The sequence below is a fragment of the Rutidosis leptorrhynchoides genome, chromosome 7 (assembly GCF_046630445.1).
Source record: "Rutidosis leptorrhynchoides isolate AG116_Rl617_1_P2 chromosome 7, CSIRO_AGI_Rlap_v1, whole genome shotgun sequence".
NCBI lineage: Eukaryota > Viridiplantae > Streptophyta > Magnoliopsida > Asterales > Asteraceae > Rutidosis > Rutidosis leptorrhynchoides.
The window spans coordinates 362,746,311-362,771,720 of record NC_092339.1 but is presented as its reverse complement, the minus strand read 5'-3'; the positions used below and the strand labels follow the sequence as shown (position 1 = coordinate 362,771,720).

The 25,410-nt window shown below is 36.7% G+C and overlaps 2 protein-coding genes and 1 long non-coding RNA gene across 3 annotated transcripts; 2 read left to right on the top strand and 1 right to left on the bottom strand.

Moving 5' to 3' along the window:
• The first annotated feature begins 2,429 nt into the window (after positions 1 to 2,429).
• On the top strand, positions 2,430 to 3,944 carry LOC139858835 (uncharacterized). The gene is made up of 2 exons (XR_011763096.1): positions 2,430 to 2,559; positions 3,427 to 3,944. It is a non-coding gene; the product is annotated as an uncharacterized lncRNA (long non-coding RNA).
• An 808-nt stretch (positions 3,945 to 4,752) lies between these two features.
• LOC139858335 (probable lysophospholipase BODYGUARD 4) lies at positions 4,753 to 7,943 on the bottom strand. Its single transcript, XM_071847191.1, has 4 exons — positions 7,369 to 7,943; positions 6,551 to 6,888; positions 5,910 to 6,109; positions 4,753 to 5,293 (listed from the first exon to the last, which is right to left on the bottom strand). The coding sequence occupies exons 1-4, from the start codon at positions 7,811 to 7,813 to the stop codon at positions 4,963 to 4,965; spliced, it is 1,314 nt and encodes a 437-aa protein (XP_071703292.1). The 5' UTR covers positions 7,814 to 7,943; the 3' UTR covers positions 4,753 to 4,962.
• A 2,042-nt stretch (positions 7,944 to 9,985) lies between these two features.
• LOC139860462 (uncharacterized) lies at positions 9,986 to 15,840 on the top strand. The gene is made up of 6 exons (XM_071849216.1): positions 9,986 to 10,757; positions 12,627 to 13,614; positions 13,706 to 14,873; positions 14,952 to 15,020; positions 15,160 to 15,625; positions 15,794 to 15,840. Exons 1-6 carry the CDS (start codon positions 10,151 to 10,153, stop codon positions 15,838 to 15,840), a joined length of 3,345 nt encoding a protein of 1,114 aa, XP_071705317.1. The 5' UTR covers positions 9,986 to 10,150.
• The last annotated feature ends 9,570 nt before the right edge of the window (positions 15,841 to 25,410 follow it).

Here is a 25,410-nt window from a genome sequence, read left to right as displayed (position 1 = left end):
ACCTTTTTCACTCATATGCCCGAGCCTTCGGTGCCATAGAGTTGATTCGGATTCAACATTCACCGTAGCAACCACCGTGTCTTCATCAAACACTTCAACCATATAAAGAGTTCCCTTTTTATGTCCACGAGCCACAATACAACTACCCTTAATCACCTTCCATTGGCAGTTTTCAAAAGTAACCGCGTTACCTTCATCATCTAATTGCCCAACTGAAATAAGTTTCCTTTTTAATTTAGGAATGTACCTTACGTTTTTCAAGGTCCAATTAGAGCCAAGAGTAGTCTTCAATACAACATCTCCAATGCCCTCTATATTGAGTTATTTGTCGTCCGCCAATGTCACCTTGCCATGATATGAACGAAAATTCTTCATCATGCTTTTGACATGAGTAGCATGAAACGAAGCTCCCGAATCCAAAATCCAAGACTCCATAGAATTTTCAACACTACATAAAAGTGCATCATCACTTTCTTCCTCGGTCAAGTTCACACCTTTCGCCGGACCATTTTTACAATTCCTTTGAAAGTGTCCTTTTTGATTGCAACCCCAACAAACAGCTTCACTTCTATCTTTCGATGGATACCTCTTCTTAGACTTCTTTCTACCCTTCTTCTCACCACGATCAAATTTTCTACCACGGTTGTCGGTACTTAACAAGAAACCGGATGTTGATTCCCCCGAGTTTCTCCTACGAGTATCTTCACCAAGAATCAAATCCCCTATTCCTTCAAACGCTAGCTTAGTAGTTCCCGTAGAGCTACTAACTGCGGTAACCGTACCCGACCAACTTTCTGGTAATGATGAAAGCAAGATTAGTGCCTTTAACTCATCATCAAACACAATATCTATCGATGCTAACCTCGATATGATGTTGTTGAACTCGTTGATATGATCCGTTGCACTCGTACCTTCCTTCATCTTCGTATTGAACAATTGTCGCATGAGAAAAACCTTATTAGAAGCGGTAGGTTTCTCATACATGTTAGAGAGTGCTTTCAAGCAAGCAAACGTCGTCTTCTCATTCACAACGTTGTATGCAACGTTCTTAGCAAGTGAAAGACGAATCGCACCCAAAGCTTGACGATCCAAAAGCGTCCAATCGGCATCGCTCATGCTTTCGGGCTTGGTCTCTAACAGAGGTTGATGTAGCTTCTTTTGATACAAGTAATCTTCAATTTGCATCTTCCAAAATCCAAAGTCTCTCCCATCGAATCGGTCGATTCTAAACTTTCCATCTTCCGCCATCGTTCCCTTAAAGAAACCTTGTGCTCTGATACCAGTTGTAAGGATATTAGGACCTAAAACAGCGCAAGTGATTCAACAAGATCACTCACCGATAGTAATTCTACAAGATTACTAACCCACTTAATGAACGAAAGATTATAAATGCAAGAAATGTAAATCGACACAAGAGATAACGTGATTATATGCAATCGTTGTGATTGCTTTAGTCCACGGACCAACTAGAGAATGTATTTACTGAATATTTGTGGTGTGTTTACAATGAGTTACAAGAGGGTCTATTTATAGAATGGTTTAAGGAGTAAGCTAAAAACAATTTCGTGAAGCTTCATGTGAGTTTCCTGACAGCTTCATGGAGGCTACATGTGAGTTTCCTGACAGCTTCGTGGAAGCTACATGTGAATTTCCTCACAACTTCGTGGAAGCTACATGTGAGTTTCCTAACAACTTCGTGGAAGTTACATGTGAGTTTCCTAACAACTTCGTGGAAGCTTCGTGTGAGTTTCCTGGAATCTTCCCTCTAATTGTTTAAAGTTCTCCATATCTCCAACACTAAAGTCATCTAATCACCTGAATTACGCTTTGATCAACTTCAATTCAATTAATGTGTTTAACTAAAGGAAGATGATTTCTAAAGAATAGATCCATTCACTCAACCAAACATTATGAGTATGTTTGTTAACACATACTAGTTCTAACTATTGTTTTTTGTGTCTATGTTTATATAATTATATGGATAAACAAGGTGATACGGATAAAGTCCGATGAATGTGTTTAGCTATGATTCATATTCTCAATTCGGTATTCATCATAACTTGGTCCACAATCCTTTTTGTCTATCAAATTTAACAAATGTTCTTCCAGCACAACTTGAGGTTACCTACCTTGTTTAATACATAGATAGAATTTTCTTATCCGTGTTTGCTAATTGAAAAAAAAAACATAACTCGGGGGGCTTGATTACTCAGTTTTACCTTCTATGGGGAGCCAATGTGCTCGTTCATATAAGAGTTTACTAGCTTAAAAAAAAAAAAAAAAAGTTAAGTTTGTAAGGGTTTGTTAGGTTTTGTCAGTACATAACTAGTATGGGTCAAACATGTAATAAATGGAAGTTGAGGATACAATGTCGATTAATTTTTAATATATTGAAGGGTATGGGAGCAATTAAAAGAAAAATTGTGGCTCATAAACCAATTACCTTTCACCGTTTATATATTTTACCACCGACTTCAAAGAGTAACTTCTGCAACAAATCCGGTCGATGGACGGCGGCAAAGCAGTTACGATTTCTGTTACGAATGAATCTACTCCTATGTGAGTCTTCTGTATTTATTGTTATATCTTTAATCATATGTATATTGTTAGAATGTATATGTACATATGTATATGTATGTATAGATATATAATATTTGTTGTATGTCTTCATTGAACTGCTTTTGAATGGACGTCTGATTGTTTTTTTTGAACTGCAAATTTGCATCAATGTATCATTTATTTCAACGACACTCATTTGCACACACACGCGTTCGGGAAGAAACCCGAATCGCATTACAGAAGCCCGATCCTTTAACCATCCCGAGGGGCAGGCGGAACGGGTTTGAATCCTGAATGGATCCGGGAGAAAACCCCTAGGGTTAATCTGGATATCCATATTTCGGGCAGATTAATTAATAGGATGGGCAGAGCGAGGCTCAAACCCATGAACTAACCCCCAGCCCCAACACACAAGGTAAAGGGATGCCGTTGAAGCAATGCTTCGTTGGCAATGGACGTCTGATTGTAGTTTTCGTTGTTTCTGCTGGCGATTATATATATTTGTAAATCGATTAATCGATGATAATGTCATATTTCATTATATTGTTATTGATCAGTTATGTTGTTTTATTATAAGGATACCGAGTATTTAATTATATGAATTTCATTATTTACTGTAGAATAATCCTTACTATATTATTATTACGATTACGATTATTTTATCAGTTGTACCTAATCGAGTTTTGGTTTGCTTGCTGAACTTTTTCTTTCATCAATCAAATATTTCCAATTGTTCTAGCATATATTATTTGTTTATATCTATCATATAAAATAAGGGATTCGGAGTAATATCTGAATTTAATATGTTAACAAGTCAATTGCCATCATATTCTGATTTACTTGTTTATGTTTTATCATTCATGTCAGGATTCAGAATGCTAATGTTAGGGTTGAGACTGACTCTGCACCCTTTATCAGCAAACACTTTTGGCGTCATCTTTCTAATTATGTAATGTTGCTGAGCGTTCTTGGACTGATGTATCAAGGTAAAAAAGAAACTCCATTTGAAGACCATGCCTTCTTGGTGATCTCCTTTGTGTGTACATTTCTAGTCTTTGTATTGACATCAATGGTTCTGTAAGTTGATCAAAACGAGACAATATTGAATAGCAAACCCTTATCAAGGTCCCTCTACACAAATTTGATGTGCGTTTGGCACTTTTCTTCCCTTGTCGCTCATCTCTGTCTTTTCGTGTTAATAATCGGAGAAATAATCTGATATAGCAAGGGCTAAGTTGCATATGGTTAGAAAATCAAATACATACAGTTGTATGTTGCAACATTTTGTTGCTACTGGTTTAATGTTGAGAATTGTGATAGTTTGTTAATCAAATGTATCGTGCATTGAAGATGATCGTAGCAAAAAGTTGTCTAGTTTATGTTATTTCGTTGCTCTATGATAGTATGATGTTTAAGACAACCTCCCAAATAATTGAATATATATGATAGTTGAAGCAGTTTCTCTACCGTTTTGTAGGGGTTTGATCGTACGAATGTCTACATCTTACCTTCGCTGTCGCTGTTTGATGCATTCTATGTGATATGCAATTACTATCTCAAGTTGATTATGAGTCATGTAATATTGTAATTGTAGTGTCTGTAATACTTGTTAAGATTATCTAATTTTAGTTCTAATTGTCGTTTTCTATGTCAATGTCTATATATGGTCCATATGGATAAAGAAGATATACATGGCTTTGCGTCACAAGTATATTTCAATATCCAATTAATGTGTTTACCTTTGATTCAGTATTCGCCAGAACTTTGGTTCCCGATTCACTCGAATCTATTTGTTCTTTTTTGATATGATATAGTGCATTTGTTTTTTGATTTCTATAACTAAAAGTTATATTACTGCAATCTTTTTGCTCCTTTTTTATATGATATTTGATATTTATGAATGGCTCATATATAGTGCTTTTGTTTTTTGATTTCGGGTGACTTTATAGTTATATTTGGCATTTTATCCTAAAATTGACAAACATGAAGGAATATAAAGATTTTGCATTATGGCCTTATGGGTGTTATTGAAATGAGTTGTATAAGTTGTTAATGAAAAGTGAAAATTTTAGATGAAGGGTGGGGTTTATGTTTATTGTTATAATAAAACCTTATGTTTGTTATTAAGGTTGATAGCTAGCTTTTGGTTTATAAGAGGTGGACCCAGTTTGTAACAGGACAACTATTATATCGTTGAACCAACAATAAACACAAATAAAGTAAACTAACAGATTCAATACATTCCTGAAAACCACTTAATCAACTTAGAGCAAATAGATGGGCAGCTTTTTTGCTTTTCAAGCTTAATCAGAACGCCGAAATTGACATTTCGTCACTTTCGGACAGCGTTCACGATCGAAGTCCGTTCAAGACACTGACTTTGAAAATTTAGCTCTGATGCTACTACTCTTTGGAATCAATTACAGTGTCCCATATAAGTTCCAACTCAGCAGCAAACTCTTTTTCTCTTCCAATTATCACTGTATTATGAGTAGCACCTGTTACGATCTTAACCGTTGCATCAGGAACTTTAACTTTAATATTGTTGCTGCATTCAACTGGCACCACCTTGTCTCGAGAGCCTTGAACCACTATGACCCGTGCTCGACTCTGTCTCAATATTTCTAGACATGAGTCCATCATCTTGGCTCCACCACATAGTACGTTGTGCATTGTGTGCCAAGCCGAATGGTGCGTGTGTCTGGTCAAGTCTATCACTTGAAAATGTAGCTTCCTGCAGATAGTGACCAGCTGTTTAGTACCACTTTATATGCTTAAATTCAAAAACAAACATGTAGTACTTCTCCTATTCAACTACTTGTTTACATGTAGGGTGGTAATTTAGGTTTGGTTGGCGGTTCAGGATGGTGGGTCAAAAATATCCAACCCAAACCAGCTATAATTTGATAAATGGGTTGACGGGTCAAAATATCCAAATTGGGCACAATCTGCATTAGTGTTGCAGATTTCGGATTTACTTGGTTTTTGAAACTTGGGGAGTACTCAGTCAAAACTTGGGGAAACTCGGTCAAATTGGTCAAAACTCGGTCAAATTGGTCAAAACTCGGTCAAATTTGGTCAAATTCAAATTTGGTCAAAATCTGAGTACCCCGCTATTTTTTACAACCTTGTTACGCATAACCTTTTTAGATCAACTCATTTGACAAGTAGATTTCAGTTTAGCTAGTTGGTTTTGGGTTGTTGGCTTTGTGTAAAAGCAAACATTTTTATTGGGTTAGTTTCAGGTTAAACGAGGTGGTTTTATCTCTTTGGGTTCAGATATTATGGTTTAGTTCTCGAGTTGGCTCGATGAAATCATTTGAACAATATATTGAAAGCTTGAGTTGTACCTTTTTCGCGTAACTAGCTGCAAGATCTTTTCCCAAGTTCTGTGGTTACGGCACACAATAAAACACACACATCTGCCCAAATGCTCGTACCACGTCATGAATGATGCACCGAACAATAATGGTGGCCATAAACTCTTATATGCAAGTTTTTTCAATGCTATTTCACTTGCATCTTCTTCTTCAGACGCTATAAAGTAAGGCTGCAAATGAAATATTAAATCAATTAAATCAAATAAACCTTTAAACTAAGAATAAATGTTCTTTGATAGAACAGATCGAACCAACAGTCACCTCAATCTGTATAAAGCAGATTGAACGAAACCAGAACTAAAAAAATTGTGACCAGTGTTGTAGAACACGTTTTTTGTAGATGGGGGAGTACTCGGTCAAACTCAGAAAAACTTGGTCAAAAACGGTCATACTCGGTCAAAACTTGGGATTACTTGGAAAATTGGTCAAAACTCGGTCAAAATCTGTCAAGGTCAAACTTAATCAGCATTCGTCCCGACTTGCCGAGTACTCCTCTAAAAGTCCCGACTAAGTACTCCCCGACCCAGAATGACGATTTTTAAAAACTTGAATGTGACGGTTTAAAGTGGACTTTTAGACTCCAATTTTCTTGACTGTATGAAGGAACTTACAGGGGCAATTAGAGTGATTGATTTAAGTTTGTTCGGATGCTTTGCGGCTAACGCGATAGCAATCATACAACCCATGGAGTGTGCAACCAAATGGAACGAATTCAAGTTGTATTCACGAATAACTGATTTCTCGACCATTTCCAAGTGGTCGTTTAAAGTGTAGAGACAGTCTTTCGGCTTTGGACTATTTCCAAATCCCAAAAGGTCAACAGCAAATAGTCTGTATTTACTACTAGCCAGTTGAGGGAACATCGTTTCGGTCCAAAGCAAAGAAGATGACATAAACCCATGTAGAAATATCACATTTTCTGTCGGTGTGTTATCAAAATCTTGATTTCCTGAAAAAATCATTAGAAACAATATAATTCTCTGGGATCAAAGTTTCAAATGAACCAACGAAATTTGGGTTACCAAATGCATAATTGCTCTAGACAAGTTAACATTAAACATTAATCCTGTCCATACTTTGGTACTACTTAACTATATAAATCTGAATTTAGTTATTAATTTTTAGTTGGAGAGCAATGAACTAAAAAAGTCAAAGTCCAGCTCTGAAGTACACCATGTAATTTACAGGAACCAAATACCTTATCCACAAATATTTGTAAATAAGTAGCAAAAATCTTCAATTAATCAAAAAAGTTACACAAGTTATCTTGATCTTAGTAGAATAGTAGTAAGTCCTATAAAGTGAAAATCTTGTTACAGTGTTTGACACCCAAAAGTCAAACTGCAAGTTTTCATCCAACTCCACAAAAATCAAGTGTATATTAAAGCATCAAATCAGACAATGTAATAATTAAAACTAACAATTGCACCTTTTGATGGTTCTTTAACAACAACATGAAGCTTATGATCACCATCAAATTTCATCCAAGAGACACAAGATTCACACCCACAATCAGACCATCTGGTTTTCTTTAAATGATCAACTCCTGTTTTTTTGTAACCTTCATCAAATTTCCATAAAATTTTAATTCCAAAAAAACCCATTTCTCTAAACACATTTTTTCTCCCATACAAAGTAACTGAATTTCCAATCTGTTTCTCTTCAAAATCTTTTCTTTTAATTTGACTTTGACTTTGACAATAACATGGGGTGGTTTCACCCTCCAAGAACTTATCAATATATCTGAAGAAAATGCACATTATGAAATCCAATAAATCCAAAATTAAGAAAACTAATGAATTTATTATAAAAATGATAAATTCTGCTGTTTTTCTTGGCCAGTTTCTGAAAAAATCAGCCATTAAATCCCTCATTCCAACTTTTCTCACTTTAATCAATTGTGAATGCTTATGTATATATTACTCTATTACAGTATTAGGAGCATATATTATATATATACAGATATACAGAATACAGAATACAGAATACAGATACAGATGGAAAAACACAGAAAAGAACCTCACTAGAAGGCAGAAGCATAAATACATGCGACATAGTTTTGGCCACGTCACTTGGAATATAAAAAAACTGTTTAGGAAAATTACAATTTAGCCCCTTCGAGTTTACTGATATAGTATTTGAGTCTACAAATTTCGGTTAACTAACCCTTAGTTTTTTTTTTTTTTTTGCTTTTTTTTTTAAAGCAAATTATTTGGAATTACTAACGGGAAATGACCGACCCACGCAACACGCACTTTCGAACGAAAGCTCGAAGCACATTACACAGACCCGATACTTAAACCATTACAAGGGTCTGGTGGAGTGAGCCGAAATCCTAAAATACAGGTCAGTAAAACCTCCCCATGATCCCTCCATAAATCGAATAAATATCCTACGACATTTAAGTAACTCAATATGATGAACTAATCCTCAAACTTATGGATGACAATGGGGGAAAAAAAAAATAGCGGCCCGCAGGTACTCGCTTCGTAATGGGCGAGTATAATCATAAAATTCTACCTGCAGACTCGGGTACGGGTAAAAATTTATACCTTTTAGCGGGTCACAGGCAGGTCACAGGTATGAAAAATCTGTCACGGGTAAAACCCGGTCTGCTTATTCGTGTAATTTAATTAAGTAATTAAAGTTATTCACATTATATTATATTTATTGTAAGTAAATATGTAAACACCCTACTTACGACCATGATTTAGCTGCAGTAACGCACGACCAGACATATATCTAGTTATTATTATATTGCGTTTGCATAGAACTTTACAAAAATGCAAAATTATAACTTTAGGGTTTTACAACCGTTGTAATTTGATAAGGTGTAACTGTAGAAGGTTACGAGTAATATTTTAAAGTGCATCGCATACTTCAAATACCAACTACCTAAAAAATAAAAAAACATGACCATAACTTTGTTACAATTAACATTTAAAAAAAAAAAAGCTTAATTAAATATAACGGATTCGAAAATCAACAAGTATACTCGATACAAGAAAATCCAAATCAAGGCAATAATAACGACACGAAATCAAGTCCTGAACGAACGGTCCCACTAACAAAGTGGAAACACGCATCACTAGAAACAACGAACTGTCTAACATATAAAACATGAAAACCTAAATATCAAATGCACTAAAACAAAAAAAATAAAGGACAATAAGAGTAACATTAACCATTAAAATGAAAAATCGCTCGATTCCGACCAGAATAACCGTAAGCAACAGTCATAATGCAAAGCCAACCATCTTCAAGGGACCAAAGCGTTAAGGAAGACCACCAACAACATTCCGGCCGAAAAAAACCGTCGACCACAGTAGCAAACCACCTGAAAAAAGGACTCTGAATACAAAAGACCAGCACCACCATCATCGAAAAACCAGATATCTAATGGATCATGTCCATGGTTGTAGAATAGGGGAGAATCGGATATGAGAAAACTCCGACGAGGAAACCAAAAGTCTGGCGGCTGCCACCCCCACCGGAGTAAACAAAACCAGAAACTCGAAAAAGAAACAACTTCACAAGACACTGGGATCGAGAGTAAGGGACAATAAATGTATTGAAATTCTAGTGATTTTTAATTGTTATATAGAGTAAATGAGAGTATTTTTGGGACAAACAAAATGGATGAAATTTTGTTTTGAGACATAGGGAGGTTTCGTTATCTTTTAATTTATAACTTTTCTAGGTTGAGCTTTAAGAGATGTTGATAAGGTGTACAAGACTTGTACGTACCGATTTTTTTTTTTTTTTTAAGCAACGAATATAAATAAATTGTAGAATTATATTCACTTTAACGACAAAACTAATAAACACGTAGTACTACATAGTATATTATAAAGGGTATTTTGGTCCATAAAAATAATAAATCGATTATTGTCGATTATACCACTAATATACATGTACCCTTAAAACAAACGCATCCCTCATCTCTCAAATTTTTTTTCCCAGATTCCAATCGTATTTGTTTCTCATTCGCCGCCCCTCCCCCGCTCCGCATCTCACCGTCGATTTCTGCAATCGATCGGAATTCAATTAATCGAATTCTCAGTCAATAGTCCGAATTCACACTTCAAATTTCATCAATTAGGGTTTTAATTCACCAACCGACGACGGATATACCTAAGTCGTTTTACGCACGAAAGTTAGGGTTTTGAAATTCGATTTTTTTCAAAAACGGATTTCTGCGTTCGTTTATCATGCCTCGAAGTTCGAGAAGCAAATCGCATAAGCAAAGTAGTAAACATACTTCATCGTCAACGGCGAGAGAGTATTCCGGCTCCGATGATGATGTGAAAACGAAGGAAAGGAGTAGTAATGGTGGTAAAGAAGATATTGTTTCAGTTAGGGTTTCAAGTGAGAAAAGGAAGCATAATAAGGATGTGTTAATTAGTCATGTGAATGGTGATGTTGTTGTATCTGATAAGAATCATGGTGGTAGTGATAGATGGAATGGTGGAAGTAGTGATGTAGTTGTGAATGTTGATCATAAGGAGGTTTCGAAATCGAAAGGTTCGAGTGAATTGAAGAATAAGAGTGGTGGTGGTAGTAGTAGGAGACATGAGAGTGATAGTGTGGTTGTTGTGGATGAGATTAAGAGTGGAAGTGCTAGTAATCGAAGCGAAAAACGGAAGTCTGAGAAAGAATCTGGTAGAAACGAGAGTTTGTATAAAGAGATTAAGGATTCGAAGGATAAGGATCGTAGTTCTGATAGAGGAAGGAAAGGGCATTCTGATAAAGTTGAGGTTGATGGATTACTCAAGCAAGGTGAGAATCAGTCCAGCAAAAGAGGAAAAGAAATCACTGGTAAGTAAAGTAATGTTTTTTGGTATATATTTATATACATGAAGACATATTTTATATTGCAGTAGAAGCTTGTAACAATGGTGTCTTATTCTTTAGTTACTACCTTCAAGTGTATATCTCATAATTGCTTTTGCTGAACCTGTACCTGAATTATAAAAAGTACAAGTTTTTGTATGTGTTAACTGTTAGTATGATGCATGGTTGTTGTTTAAGGGGCTTCCAGACCTGAGGATATAGTGACTGACTGGTAATTTATTTTGAAGTAAGAGTAATAGACATACCATCATATAGTGCTAACCTTTTGGGGCATACCATCTTATAATAATTGTTCATCATTGTGTTGCCGGCATTGACATTTTTACTACCTACGAGTTTTTTTTTGGATGTTGGCTATTTGGTGCCTAACTCCTGCCTTTTAATGCATAGCAGATCTTCAGCTTTATAACAATATATCTAATTCCCATGAATTTTGATTATGTAGAATTGCTTAATTAGCGTTTTAACTTTACCAATGCTGCAATATTCTATGGCTAGCATTATTATTAATTATCCACCCCTTTTGTTTTCTATTAACACCCGAGGACTCTAGGAGTTTCACCTTGTTTGGTTGGTTTGCCAAACTCCATGGAAATCTATCCAATTTTGGGCTTAAAAAAGATTACTTTTCAATGTATAATGTTTCATTTCATTGCTATTGTATGTATCTGGTGAGCTTCTTTTTAAGTAAATGGTAAATTTTCAGCTTTTTAAAACACTGTGATGATGTTGCAGCCATATAAGTTGCAATGCAAACATAAGCGGTGACTTGATAAGGGTTTACAAGTTATAGGAGTTCAAATGTGTACAACAGCATAGGGTACAAAACTTTTGTACATCAAAACTAGTTTTCAAGTCCAAGCTATATATCTCAAGTTGGATACATATCCAAGAAGTTTCACTTTCCACTTTAAATTATAAGGGGCCTTATTATACATTCACCTTCTCATCTAGGCTCTTTCTACTTTCATCTGTTAAATAGAAATATACTTGGGCGTATATTGTCTTGTACCCTTTGTGAGCTTAGTCATACTCATGACTAAATAATAGGAGAGTAATTAGTGTACAGTTGGCACCTGTAACTATTTTTCATCACATACTTCCAGGTTCATTACTATGTCTTCGTACTTATAACTTCAGCCTCCTTTTACGACTTCTATAGAAAAATACACATCATATGTCTTCATTACTATGTCTTGTACCCTTTGTGAGCTTAGTCATACTCATGACTAAATAATAGGAGAGTAATTAGTGTACAGTTGGCACCTGTAACTATTTTTCATCACATACTTCCAGGTTCATTACTATGTCTTCGTACTTATAACTTCAGCCTCCTTTTACGACTTCTATAGAAAAATACACATCATATGATAATCGTCTTTTGTCCCCTTTACTCTCCATAGATATACACATGATACTATATGATATAATAGTATGGTATAAGGGTTAGTTAATGTAGACTAAAGGGTATGTAAACGTGTTGATAACTTCAATTTGGAAATTGAATTATGCCAGAATAATGTACGTGGACATTGGCAGAGTCAAGATTTTTAATTCCATTTACTGTTTATTGCAAGCCTATTTTTATAAGAAGTGCTATGTCTAGTGGATGCTATTTTTATTTTGGTGTATGAACAACTTGGCTTGTCTTTGAAGACATTAATTTTTTTGGATTCTTGACATGTTTGTGTTAAGTTGGCACTTGTTTTTTTTCTTTTCATTATTGGCGTGTGTGTGTGTGTGTGCTTGTTTTTGTTTTTTTTACTACTCTTTTATGGGGTCATACAAATAACTTATCTGATATCTGTTTGTTCTATATGCATTTTTAACCAGATTGGCCAATAGAACAAGAGTTACGAAACCCTGAGTTAGAAAAGGAGCTTGAGAAAAGGGTGAGAAGAAGACGAGAAGGTTCTAACGACAAAGATAATAAATATCAAGATGACGTGAAAGAAACCGACGTGAAACGCCCGTCTTCTAGAACAGAACGTTCCAAAGATGAAAGACACAAAAATGAAGAATATGTAGACATTATCACAGATGACAATTATAAAGAAACCGATGATAGACGTTTGTCTTCTAGAACAGACCGTTCTGAAAAACACAAAAACGAAGAATATGTAGACATTGTCACAGATGCTGATTATAAAGAACCCCGACAAAGGGGCGAAAAACACAACGAAGACGGTGAACGTGATAGAAAGAACAGGGACGTTAAGCACCGAGGAGAAAGTGATAGATATAACAAACACCGAGATGATAAATTAAAATACCGTGAAGATAAGTACAATGAAGATGGTGATAAAGATAAAGACAGAGATAATAAATATAAAGATGAGAAATATGGTGATAAAGATGAAAGGATTAGGGATGGAAAACGGAAGCAAGATGATGATAGAGATCATTATAAACATAAGGAAGATAAGCACCGGGATGTAAGAAACCGAGATGATTATGATAGAGAGAAACGGGCCCGGGATTCAAAGTATAGTTCAAGAGATTATGTTCTTGAGCCCGAGACCAAGCGTTTGAGGGATGATAGGAATACAAGTAATCGGGATAGAAGCCCGATTTATGATGATCGAGTTACTAGATATAAAGATGAAAAGGATAAGGATAGGAGACGAGGTAATGATAAAGACGAGTCTAGCGAGTATAGATCACGTAAGGATCAACGTCCTGAATCGGATAAAAGATCTAGTTCTAAAGTTGACCCGGTTTCCGAACGGGGCAGACCCGGTTCTCGCTATACGGATCCGGAAGTTAGCCGTCGTAGGAGTTCACCTGGTGCTAGTTCCTATCCTGCAAGAGATCATTACAGGTTTTTTTTGTTTTTTTAATTTAAATTAATTTAATTTCTTACTCCCGATTTCTGAATAATAAAAAAAAAAAAACGAAATTGCATTGTTTAGGGGTTCAAAGCAGGAAGAAGCCAAGTATCGAGATTATACATATGAAGATCAAACTCGGCCTAATGCTCACTCTAGTAGAAATTACGATTCTGCCCCTGGACAATCGGATAAAAAAGTTGCTCCTAAAGATGAAAATTACTCTAGGCCCGACTCTCGATCATCTCCGCAAGTTGATAAATCTCCATCATCAACAAGTAACGAACGAAGAAACTTGACCCGGCCCGATATTAGAAAAAGTCTTGACCTTTACGAACCCGGCCCGAAAAGTGGTGGGTCCAAGGATACTGTTAAGGATCCCGATACCGAATTCTCACAACCCGATAACGACAATATATCTGTTTCGTCACCATACACGAGAAATCCAAAGTCTCTTTTACCACCTCCGTCTCCATCGTCATTCAAAACACGTTCTGATAGCCCGTTTTTCGGGTCTACAGATGATGACAGAAATAAGTCAAACAATCGTCATCGAAGGATGGTTGACCCAAACATGGGAAGAAGTCAAAACAATTGGAAAAACGTCCCGAACTGGCCTTCTCCAATGGCGAACAGTGGTTACATGCAGTTCCCGCATGTTCCACCGCCAATGTTTCATCCACTAATGCAACAATTTCCGACACCGATGTTTGGTCGACCGCCAATGAAACTAAACCCGGGTTTGCCTTACCATCTTCCCGATCATGGTCGACCACCAATGCATGGTTGGGATGGTAATAATAATGGTGTGTTTGGTGATGAGTATGGTAGGGTCGAGTGGGACCGTAGGACCCAAATGAATAATAACCAAGGGTGGGATCAAAGTGGTGAGATGTGGAAGGGCCAAAATGCTGGACCAAGATTTGATGTGCAATCGGGTCCCACTCAAGATGGGCCAACGATGGGCCAGCCCGATGAGAGTGAGCAGAACCAATTGGATATTCAGGCAGAAAGTTTGAATCTTGAAACAAAAAGTGCTCTTGAAGCTCAGAAAGCCTCTATAAGCCCTGCTCAAATCTTTGAGCCTGTAAAAATGGACAATAATGTCCTTATGTCAAAAGCTTATCTTTCTAGGGTTGATGTGTCTCGAGATCTTACTCAAACTAAGCTTTATGACCAGTGCACAAGTATGATGGATTTAGATCAGGAACACGTGTCAGATGAATTTGACTACAAGATTTTGTTTTTTGAGGTACAATTATGTTTGTATAATTTAACGATAAGTTTGTCAGTTGAATGAATGGACTAAAATATTACCTTTTTATAGCAGGAGGGTGTAGAAGCCAACGATACAGACAGTGTTTCACTATTTACTGCCTCTAACGATTCCGTTTTCCAGGTTTTAATTTTCTTCAAGATTAAATTTTTTTATTCATAAATTTTTTTATTATATGTAATGTATTATTGGATCAGTATGAGTTTGATACAAATATATACACAAGTCTTAGATTATAATGTAATTATTTTTGTCTTTGCAGAAAGCGATGCTTCTTTACAAGAAGCAAAAGGACGAGCTTTATTCGATGAACGAACCGACGGCGGGCCCCGAGTTTGTTGACGGCATGGTTATGGTGGTTACCAAAGAAATTGATGAACCAACGATTCAAAAGCTGGATATCGAAGCCAATGCGGTTGATACCGAAGCCAATGCGGTTGCTGAGTCAGCCAAAACTGAGGAACAGATGGATATAGAGGTGGATCGTTCTGTTGTAAAGCAAGATGAAGAAGAACCTGATATAACTATGGTTGCAGTCGAAGAGAGTGTTGCACCATCTGCTGACGTGGCAGTGATGCCAGCAGAGACTACTAATGATGAGAAGAATGGCGGTGGTGGTGGTGGTGTTTTATCTGATGTGGCAACTGCTGAGGTGGCAGTGATGCCAAGAGAGTCAATTGAGTTTGGGTCAGTAAATCTTAATCGGATACATCACCATTCTCCTGAAAGTACACATTGAGACATTTTTTTTTTTTTTTTTATTATTTGTGCCTTTTAAATGCCATCCCCTGTCCCCCGTTTTTTATTTTAATCATCTCGTTGCTTGTTCATCAATAAAACGTTTCAGTTCCATTGATATTGCTTGTGTAGTCGTGCTCTTTGTTTGCTTTTTTCAGGTAATCCTTCACCGTCTGCAAGTGTAAGCATTTCTTGCAGGGAATAAAGTTTCAACAACTACATATCCCCCGGTGAGTATGAAGTTTCAGTTATGGTGGGTTTCTAATTTGTTTTTAAAAAACTACTAGGATCAGGAAAATCCCCAGTTCCAAATTACCATTTACGAGTATTTTAGAGTCATGTTTGCTGGACCAGAAACACACGCGTTACCAAAGAAAATAAAAAATATAAAAAATAGAATATAAAGCTTGTTGAGTTTTTGTTACAAGGGTTATGGCTTATGGGAGATGGACCAGATGGTATGGGTTATCAGTTATCACTATTGGTACGATTTTGACAAGCCAGCCAAAATGTGGGAAATCAAGATTCGTTATATTTTGTTTGTTTGTTAATTACCAAAATAAATAGAGTAAATGAATAAATTTGAAACCCGTGTTTTCCGCAATAAACAAAAGATATTGGTTTTACAACACACGCAATTGGTTAAAAAATCGTTTTTCACTATGGATGATCTAAAGTATACATTGATAAATTTGAGTGTCGTTTTTAAATCTATAAAGCTCTTGGTCAAATGACCGAACTATGTACATTATTGAAAAATAATGATGATGATTATTGAAATTTATTTTTATATCATACTAGGGAGTACGACATGCATCTATGTAGTTTATAGACAATTATCGTAACAAATTCAATCTATTCTGAACATTGATCGAAGTCTAATCACAATAGATACATATATCTAAAGTTTCTACTTGCTAGTAGCGATTATATGGTTCTAGTTAACAGAAGTTCTTAATTAATACAGTATAAATATAGTAAAATTAAATATAAATGGTATTAATTTTAATTTGAACATTTTGTGTGAAAAATGACTACATACGGGGTATCATGAGGTGACGGCTAACGAACCTCTCTTATTAACCTTAAATTGTACGCACGGGAATATTTTTTGGCGTGTTGAAATTTATCTTAAATTTGATTGGTCAATATATATATATATATATATATATATATATATATATATATATATATATATATATATATATATATATATATATATATATATATATATATATATATATATGTGAGCAGGATCAATGGGGAAGTAACCAATCGGGGTGAAGCAAAATTTTTTTTTTTCGTTTTTTTTTGAATTTTTTTTTCCGGCAACAAGATCACACGAAAATATGAACATTTAGAAGAGACACTTCGTGATGAATGTTATTATTTAGGCGGGAAAACGATCGACAAAAAAAACATTCAAGATAATATTGTTCGTGAAGAATATGAACGTTTTTTTCTTCATGTTTTGTGAAGTAAAATTTAGCCCGATTTAGAGTTTAGGGTTTAGGGTTTAGGGTTTGGTGTTTTGGGTTTATTCCATACACCCAAAACACCAAACCCTAAACCCTAAACCCTAAACTCTAAACCGTTCGTGTTAAAAACTCAATCTAAATCTTAAATCTAAACCCTAAATCTAAACCCTAAACCCTAAATTTCTAAACCCTAATATCTAAACCCCATAAACTCTAATATATAAACCCTAATATCTAAACCCCAATAGCTAAAACATTAACATACACTCGAAAAACACGATAATTATTATATATTACTTCTTCGAGCGTTTTCCCGTCAAAATAAAAACATTTATCACAAAGTGTCTCTACTAAATGTTCATATATTCATCTCATCTATAATGTTCGTGAACAAAGTTTTTTCAAAAAACGAAAAAAAAAGTTTTTGCTTCCTCCCGTTTCCCCCCGATTGGTTACTTCCCTCTTGATCCTACCAATATATATATATATATATATATATATATATATATATATATTAAATTTATTTACTATTTCCCTCGACTTTCAATTATATTTAGCAACTCATTTAACACGTCACTCAACATACACCACATTAAGCACCTCATCCCTACCCATCAACACGCTAACACGCCCGCCATGATAAAAAATGGTCTAAAACCCCAATTTTTTTTTCCCATAAATTTACAAGACAAAACTGCTCAAATCATCCTTGTGTTTTGCGTTTTTATCCCAAACCGTCCCTGTATTATCAAGTCTACACAAATCGTCCCTAATTGCCAAAATGTGTCCCAAAATCATCCATGTTCTCAACTCCGTTTAAATTTTTTTTTTTTTTTTGAACGGCAAGATTGTATCAGTCCGAACCGAAGCCTAGTCATCATTTGCACACACACACACACGTTCGGGCAGGAAACCTGAACCACGATCACAGGGATCCGAACCCTTAAACTATCCCGAGGGGCAGGCGGGCCGGACCTTAGTCCCGGATCGGGTCGGTAAAACCTTCCCTTTGGGCTGACCTCAATGGAGCCTATTTCAGTCCATGTTTAATATGGTCATTCAGAAGCCAGGTTCGAACCCTGGACCTCTTACCCGGCGAGGGTGTTAAACACCACCGCGATACCACTCAGGCAAATGCCTCGGTGGTTCAACTCCGTTTAATGCCTTCCGTTAGTACATGTCATGTGTAAGACACGTGATTTAAAACCCTACAAATAAAGTGGTTTTGCCACTATATATTCCATACACAATCACCATAAACAATCTGCACAAACACACTAAGATGTATATCAATGTATTCTGCACAAACACAGTAAGATGTATTAAGATGTATCCTAATGGGTCATTGGTGATCCTCTTAGTACTGTTTTTACTGTTTTCAGTAACATGGGTCAAAATGGGTATATGTTGACCTACTTGGTCAAACTAAATTAAGAGGATCACCAATGACCCATAGCATCGCAACACTAATAACAAAGAACTAGAATTTTGAACTAGAACTTTGACAAACAAAAAATCTACACAAGTGATCTGTATAAAAAAATTCACAACATAGCTAATAATTAGAACTTTGAACTTTGCATAAGTGATCTTAAGTGATCTGCACAGTTCAAACTTAAGCCTGCAGTCACTAAATATTCATAAACAATCATTAAAAATCGCACAAACAAATTATTAAAAAGACACTATTTTATTCACAATACAAAATGTCAAACACACTTTGTTACTCGAAATCAAAAGAGTAAACATCTGTTACATCAGTGATCAAACTATCACATTACAAAGGAACCAAAATCTAACTGAAAAACCAATAACTAATGAAAAACAACCAGCTAACAACTACAAATTTATTCCATTGGGACAACTGAGCAACCATTGATTAGGGTTCTTGAACCTTGATTTTGTGAATTAGGGCTCCAGGTGACGTTCGAATGAAATTAGGGTTCTTGAACCTTGATTTTGTGATTTTGAGAATAATCGTATATGAAAAGGGATTTTAAAGGCACGTGACCTGCACATGAGGGACGATTTTGGGACAAATTTTAAAGGCACTAACGGAATGCATTAAACGAAGTTTAGAACATGGATGATTTTGGGACACATTTTGGCAATTAGGGACGATTTGTGCAGACTTGATAATACAGGGACGGTTTGGGATAAAAACGCAAAACACAAGGATGATTTGAGCAGTTTTGTCAATTTACAAATAGGACCTATCAATATCCATAATAGAATATATATATATATATATATATATATATATATATATATATATATATATATATATATATATATATATATATATATATTTTTTTTTTTTTTAAATTAACAAAGTGCCACATAAAACATCATCTGAATACTTCCTTTTTATCACCATAACGACTTGTTATGGGTTAACAACGATATCATCTTTGTCTAGGCGACATCAACAACTACCATGACTTATGAGGGCGCAACTTGACTCTTAGTTGTGAATGTGGGACTTATTGGTGTACAACTTGGCTATTAGTGTGACGATCCGAAAATTTTCGACTGATTTTAAACCAAACTCTCGATACGATATAATATTTTTGACACGATAAGCAAAGTCTGTTAGATTAAGTTTCAAAAATTTTGAACTGTTCAATTGACCATCGACTGTTCCTGACGATTCACGAACCACTATCTGTAATATATATATATATATATATATATATATATATATATATATATATATATATATATATATATATATATATATATATATATATATATATATATATATATATATATATTAAATTGAAATAGAAACTTATATGATTTAATTCATTTGTGTAAATAAAATAATATATGATATTACTATATATATATATATATATATATATATATATATATATATATATATAATTTAGAATTTATTTAATAAATGCTCATAGCACTCGTTTGTCATCTTAATAGTTATTAATCAAGTTAAAAAAACGAACTTATGTGATTTTAAAATAAACAGTGATCCGAAGATGAGTTCTATAAATTTTAGGCTTACCAAAAAATGTATTTAGGATCTAGTTATTAAATTTTAGCACTCTTTATATTTTACCCAGAATCGAGCGGGACAATTGATATAATTTTTATTTAATAAATGAATGATCGAATTTTATACCATAATGACTGAAATAAATAAAGATAATTACTGTAAAAATTTAGGATTTTTCTGAACACTTTTATCCGCCACTGATTTCAAATAGTAGACGATACACAGGTCCGTGAAAACTGTCGTGTAACGACCCAACCCGTTATCCTTCCAAAAACGTGCCATAATTTTTTTGTTTCCTGAGACAGCACATCTGGACGGCGTCCAGGTTTCTGGACGGCGTCCAGCTCTAAAGGACTGGACGGCGTCCAAGCCTTTTGGACGGCGTCCCAATGGCCTGTCAGATTCTGATTTGCTTAACGATTACACACGGGCTAAAAACCCGCTTCCCGACACTTTTAAACCAAAACACTTTCACAATATGTCAATATTAATTAGACTAAGAGTTTTCCATAATAAAAACTGAGTTTTACGACACCGGGCCCACAACGACCCAAAATACCACAAGTGACCATTTCGACCCATTAGTTTATACAAAACATAGACCGAGCATGGGATTGGGGATGCGCTACCCAATCCTAATCAAATCCAAAAGCAAGTCTTCTAAAGAAAACTACGCAAGTTCACTAGTTCCCACGCTTACCCGAGCCACCGCATCTATGCAATCTATAAAAAAAAGTAAACAACGAGAGGGTAAGCTAACGCTTAGTGAGTGAGAATTTACTACATACATATATATGCATAAAATGGACACGCCATACAAATATTGAATAACGCATACCGGAGCATCCAAGCATAAGGGCAAGCTAATCTAAGCATACCGTACGATCACTAAGCAACAAGCTAACGATGTCAACAATAAGGTAAGTTCACCAACGACGATGTGAACAACGCCATTAAGCTACACCCAGAGGGTTAGCTACATCACAACAATACGACAATTTATATATATATATAACAATAATACGACAAACATCGATGTTCACAACATCCAAATGTATTCAAGATCTCAAGGCTAGCCCCACGAATGGTATCGTCAACATCGAACTTAAATCCCATCCGTCCCAATAAATGTGGTATCGTCAACATCGAACTCAAAACCCACGTATGAGGTATCGTCAACATCGAACTTAAAACCCTCATCGAATGAATTAATGTGGTATCGTCAACATTGAACTTAAAACCCACGTATGAGGTATCGTCAACATCGAACTTAAAACCCTCATCGAATGAATTAATGTGGTATCGTCAACATCGAACTTAAAACCCACATATGAGGTATCGTCAACATCGAACTTTAAGCCCTCATCGAATGTCACTACAATAGTGGTATGGCTTCGTCAACATCGAACTTTAAATCCATACATGAGGTATCGCCAACATCGAACTTTAAGCCCTCATCAACACAACAAAATACTCTAGGGTATGGTATCGTCAACATCGAACTTTAACCCATACCCCACAAATAAATAACTCATATACATACGTATATAATTATTCCACTCACAAGCCCATGTGATAATGTACACACGAAGTGTGCACCTCGCCAAAGGCGGTCAACCAAAACGCACAACCGTGCCAATTGGACATGTACACAAGTCCATCAAATCCACCTATATGTGAGGTGAGCTCTATAACCGAGAACCACTTCACCCGACCCGCACCCATCCTACACATACATATGCATATAGGATATTAACACTCACCTCGAAGTCTTGATGAATGCAACCGAAATCCGCAACACGCCAATGGAAAGTACCTATTCCATTAACACAAAACAAACAACACACTTAGAGTGGATTTACAAACCAACTCAAATCGACACTTAGTGCAATTTCGACCCATTGCACTTCCAAGCACAAATCACGCCCAAACTAACCAATAATCACTAACACGAGTGAAAATGGTCCTAATACACCGATTGAACCCGAACACAAGTGTTAAACACGTGTCTTACCCATTTTGACACCAAAACCCTAATTTTGACCCATTTCAAAATTAGTCAACCAAACGCACCCAAAAGTGTTCCAACACTTCCATAATCACTAAACCTAGTGATTAAACTTAAATCAAAGCCTAAACAAGGCCAAATCGTCAACCAACCCAAAATTCGCCAAGTGACAAGAATAACTAGTCACCATGAACCCATTTCATCACCTAAAAGGGTTTCACAACAAATCTAGCTCAAACCCTAACTTGAATATCAAATCTAACAAATGAATTTCGGAGTTTGAACTTACAAATACTACCACAACGTAGCTAGGAGCGAGATGAACAACTTTAGAACCCGAGCTTTGGTGAGAATCCGACTCCTTCCTCTCCAAATCAAGCTCTCTCTCTCTAAAACTCTTACTCTCTCACTAGAACAAGATGAGAGGGTTTGTGTGGGTGTTAGTGGAGCAATGAGGCTCCTAGAACTGATCTTGTGGCCTTAACTCGTTCCATAAGTGAAAATACCATTTTGTCCCTCTAAATATCTTAAAGTATAGCAGCTGGCCCGTCAGACAAGTTGGACGGCGTCCAACATTCTGGACGGCGTCCCACCTTTCAATACTGGACGGCGTCCCACTTCTTGGACGGCGTCCCACATAGCTGAAACAGAAACAGGGTGTTACAACTCTCCTCCACTTAGAATCGATCACGTCCTCGTGATCTTCGTCACTTAACCGCACGGACCACACTCAAGGGTCCTCAACATAAGTTCCAATCCGACTTTCCTAGGCAACTCTTCCCAAATGAATCGCCTTTAACAACTAAATCGTCACCTGCGATTTATCAAATCCATAATCCGAGCACTAAAACCATGCTCATTCCCTATCATCGGGAAAACTCAACCAATCTCTAACCGAGATATCAACCCCTAGCATACCATACCAAGTACATCGCTAGTTAACAACCGTACATCGAACTAAAGTCAACCATCTAAACCGACGAAGACCGAATAGAAGCGAATCCTTACGGACACCACTTAGCATCCTTTGTAGTGCGCAACACGACCAATACGCAACTACTGCAACATCCTAAACAACGCCCAAAACGACTATGGCAATGCTAATCCAAAGGTGTACAAAATCGGCTATCGTCACACCCGTAATAACATGTGAGCGAAGCACAGCTATCACATCACTACTCCCACAACATGGTCCTCACGACCCCACCATCGGCGTATAACACAACCAATAGTTCACGTCCCAAATCACAACACAAGGAATGGTACTCTCATTTCCCACCGGTACTCGCATTTCCCGATAATGTTATACCATGCCGATATAACACTACTCCCATCACACACGCTCTTTTGGCCTCCATCACGACGAGTAGTGTAACATCGCGCACTGCTATACCATAGTGCATCCTAACGGAATACACTAACCATCAACACACGCTCTTTTGGCCTCGATCAACGAGTAGTGTAACATCACGCACTGCTACACTATAGTGAATCCTAACGGATACCACTAACCATCACCATACGTACGCGTACACAACACCAACATAATCGAGCAAGAACCACCTATATCGCACATAGGCATAAACAATAATTTTCTAGAAGAGAATCCGTCAAGCACATCCCTTTGCCGAGGGATTTCACCTTGCTCGACAAACACGTCCATTAACTCTCAACGAGATTACCACATTATCACCTCGGTGATAATTTACATCCAAAACCATAAGTACAATTTAACCATAATTGTACTCTACCACAATCGACCAAATCTAGGTCCCGTCACAAGTTCCGGATCTACCAAAAGCATTATCCAAAATCTCACACTAAAACTTCCTCGTGCGGGAGTGTAACTCCCCCACTTGGAACTACGTTCCATATCCACAACTCGTACAATCGTACAATGCTACCAAAGGTAGACTTTACAAACGATTGGGTTCACACGACCCATCACCACATCTTGCTCCAACCTTGAGCACATGAAGGATTTCAACCAATCCTTAAAACACTTTGAACGAAAAGTGTACCACAAATTACACAAACTTTAATCCCGCAATCATCCAGTTGCTATAGCTTGTCAACTTCCACCTAGTCACTCATGTACCTAAGGGTTTCACTTCGGTACCCCAAGTACAATGTAACCGCGACACAATCGGAGTCTAACACCACGCTAGTAGGTATAAAAGAGACACCTAATGTAGCGTCACGTAGACTCCTTTACCAACATACACCGAGATCAAACACTCGATCTCAAGGGTTCCAATCCCACCCGTCGATCCTCTTGGTTCATCAACTTCAACACAAAAGCGAACTCGCGCTTAACAACCGAACACCAAAACCCATTTCCATGGCTTGGTAGAAACATTTCCCAAATACTAAGGAATGCTTGGTTGCACCAAGTCTTACGCCCTTCGCCCGACAATCAAATGTCACCATAGGGTACTTCCATTAGGAACGTCACCCATAACAACAATATGCACAACAGAAGGCATTTTACAATTCAAACTCAAACGGCACTTAATAAATAATCAAAGGGCATATTTATTAAAACGAAACGTACCTTAACGTCTCCTTGCCGCACCCGTCCCCGCTAACTTGGGACATTCCGACTTACGATGTCCTTCTTCTTGGCAATTGAAGCACACCATATCATCACCCTTTGGTACCGAACATTCCCAAGACTTGTGACCCCTCATGCCACAATTGTAACATTTAGATGCACTAGAATCCGGTATACCCGTCCGCGTACCACCCGTGCTCACACTCGGACCCTTAGTCCTCTTACTCGGAGCACCATACGAAACAACCCTTCTCTCACTTGAAGGTTCACCCTTCTTTGATCGCGAATACGACTCGAAACCTCTAGCCAAGTCGAATAATTCCGCAAAAGATTTCGCTTGACCCCGGCTAATTTTACTCTTCAAATCGTCATTCAAGGTCCGATAGAAATCCTCCATCAACAAACGGTCATTCCCCAAATACTCCGGACAAAAACGAGCCTTCGCCATAAAGGTCGTCTTGAGAGTATTCAAATCCATAGAACCCTGTTGCAAATTTCGCAACTCATTACGCAATTCCGACAAATCGGCTGAAGTCCGAAATTCCTCGAAGAATGCCTCCTTAAACTCGTCCCACGATAGCACCATAAACGGCTAACCACCGACAAGATCAATCTTACCATCCAACCAATCCTTCGCCCTACCCCGCAACAAACTAGTAGCGAGTCTTGTCCTCTTCTCGGGAGGGCATTCAATAGTACGAAAACACCCTTCGACATCCAAA

What these genes read in the sequence shown, in the direction of transcription:
- LOC139858335 (XM_071847191.1), bottom strand. Translation starts at nt 7,813, where the DNA reads ATGAGGGATTTAATGGCTGATTTTTTCAGAAACTGGCCAAGAAAAACA. An exon ending in CAATCACTCTAATTGCCCCT is followed by an intron (nt 6,110 to 6,550) that starts GTAAGTTCCTTC and finishes TTTCATTTGCAG; the next exon opens with CCTTACTTTATAGCGTCTGA. An exon ending in CAGCTAGTTACGCGAAAAAG is followed by an intron (nt 5,294 to 5,909) that starts GTACAACTCAAG and finishes CACTATCTGCAG; the next exon opens with GAAGCTACATTTTCAAGTGA.
- LOC139860462 (XM_071849216.1), top strand. Translation starts at nt 10,151, where the DNA reads ATGCCTCGAAGTTCGAGAAGCAAATCGCATAAGCAAAGTAGTAAACAT. An exon ending in ACAAGATTTTGTTTTTTGAG is followed by an intron (nt 14,874 to 14,951) that starts GTACAATTATGT and finishes TTTTTATAGCAG; the next exon opens with GAGGGTGTAGAAGCCAACGA. An exon ending in CTAACGATTCCGTTTTCCAG is followed by an intron (nt 15,021 to 15,159) that starts GTTTTAATTTTC and finishes TTGTCTTTGCAG; the next exon opens with AAAGCGATGCTTCTTTACAA.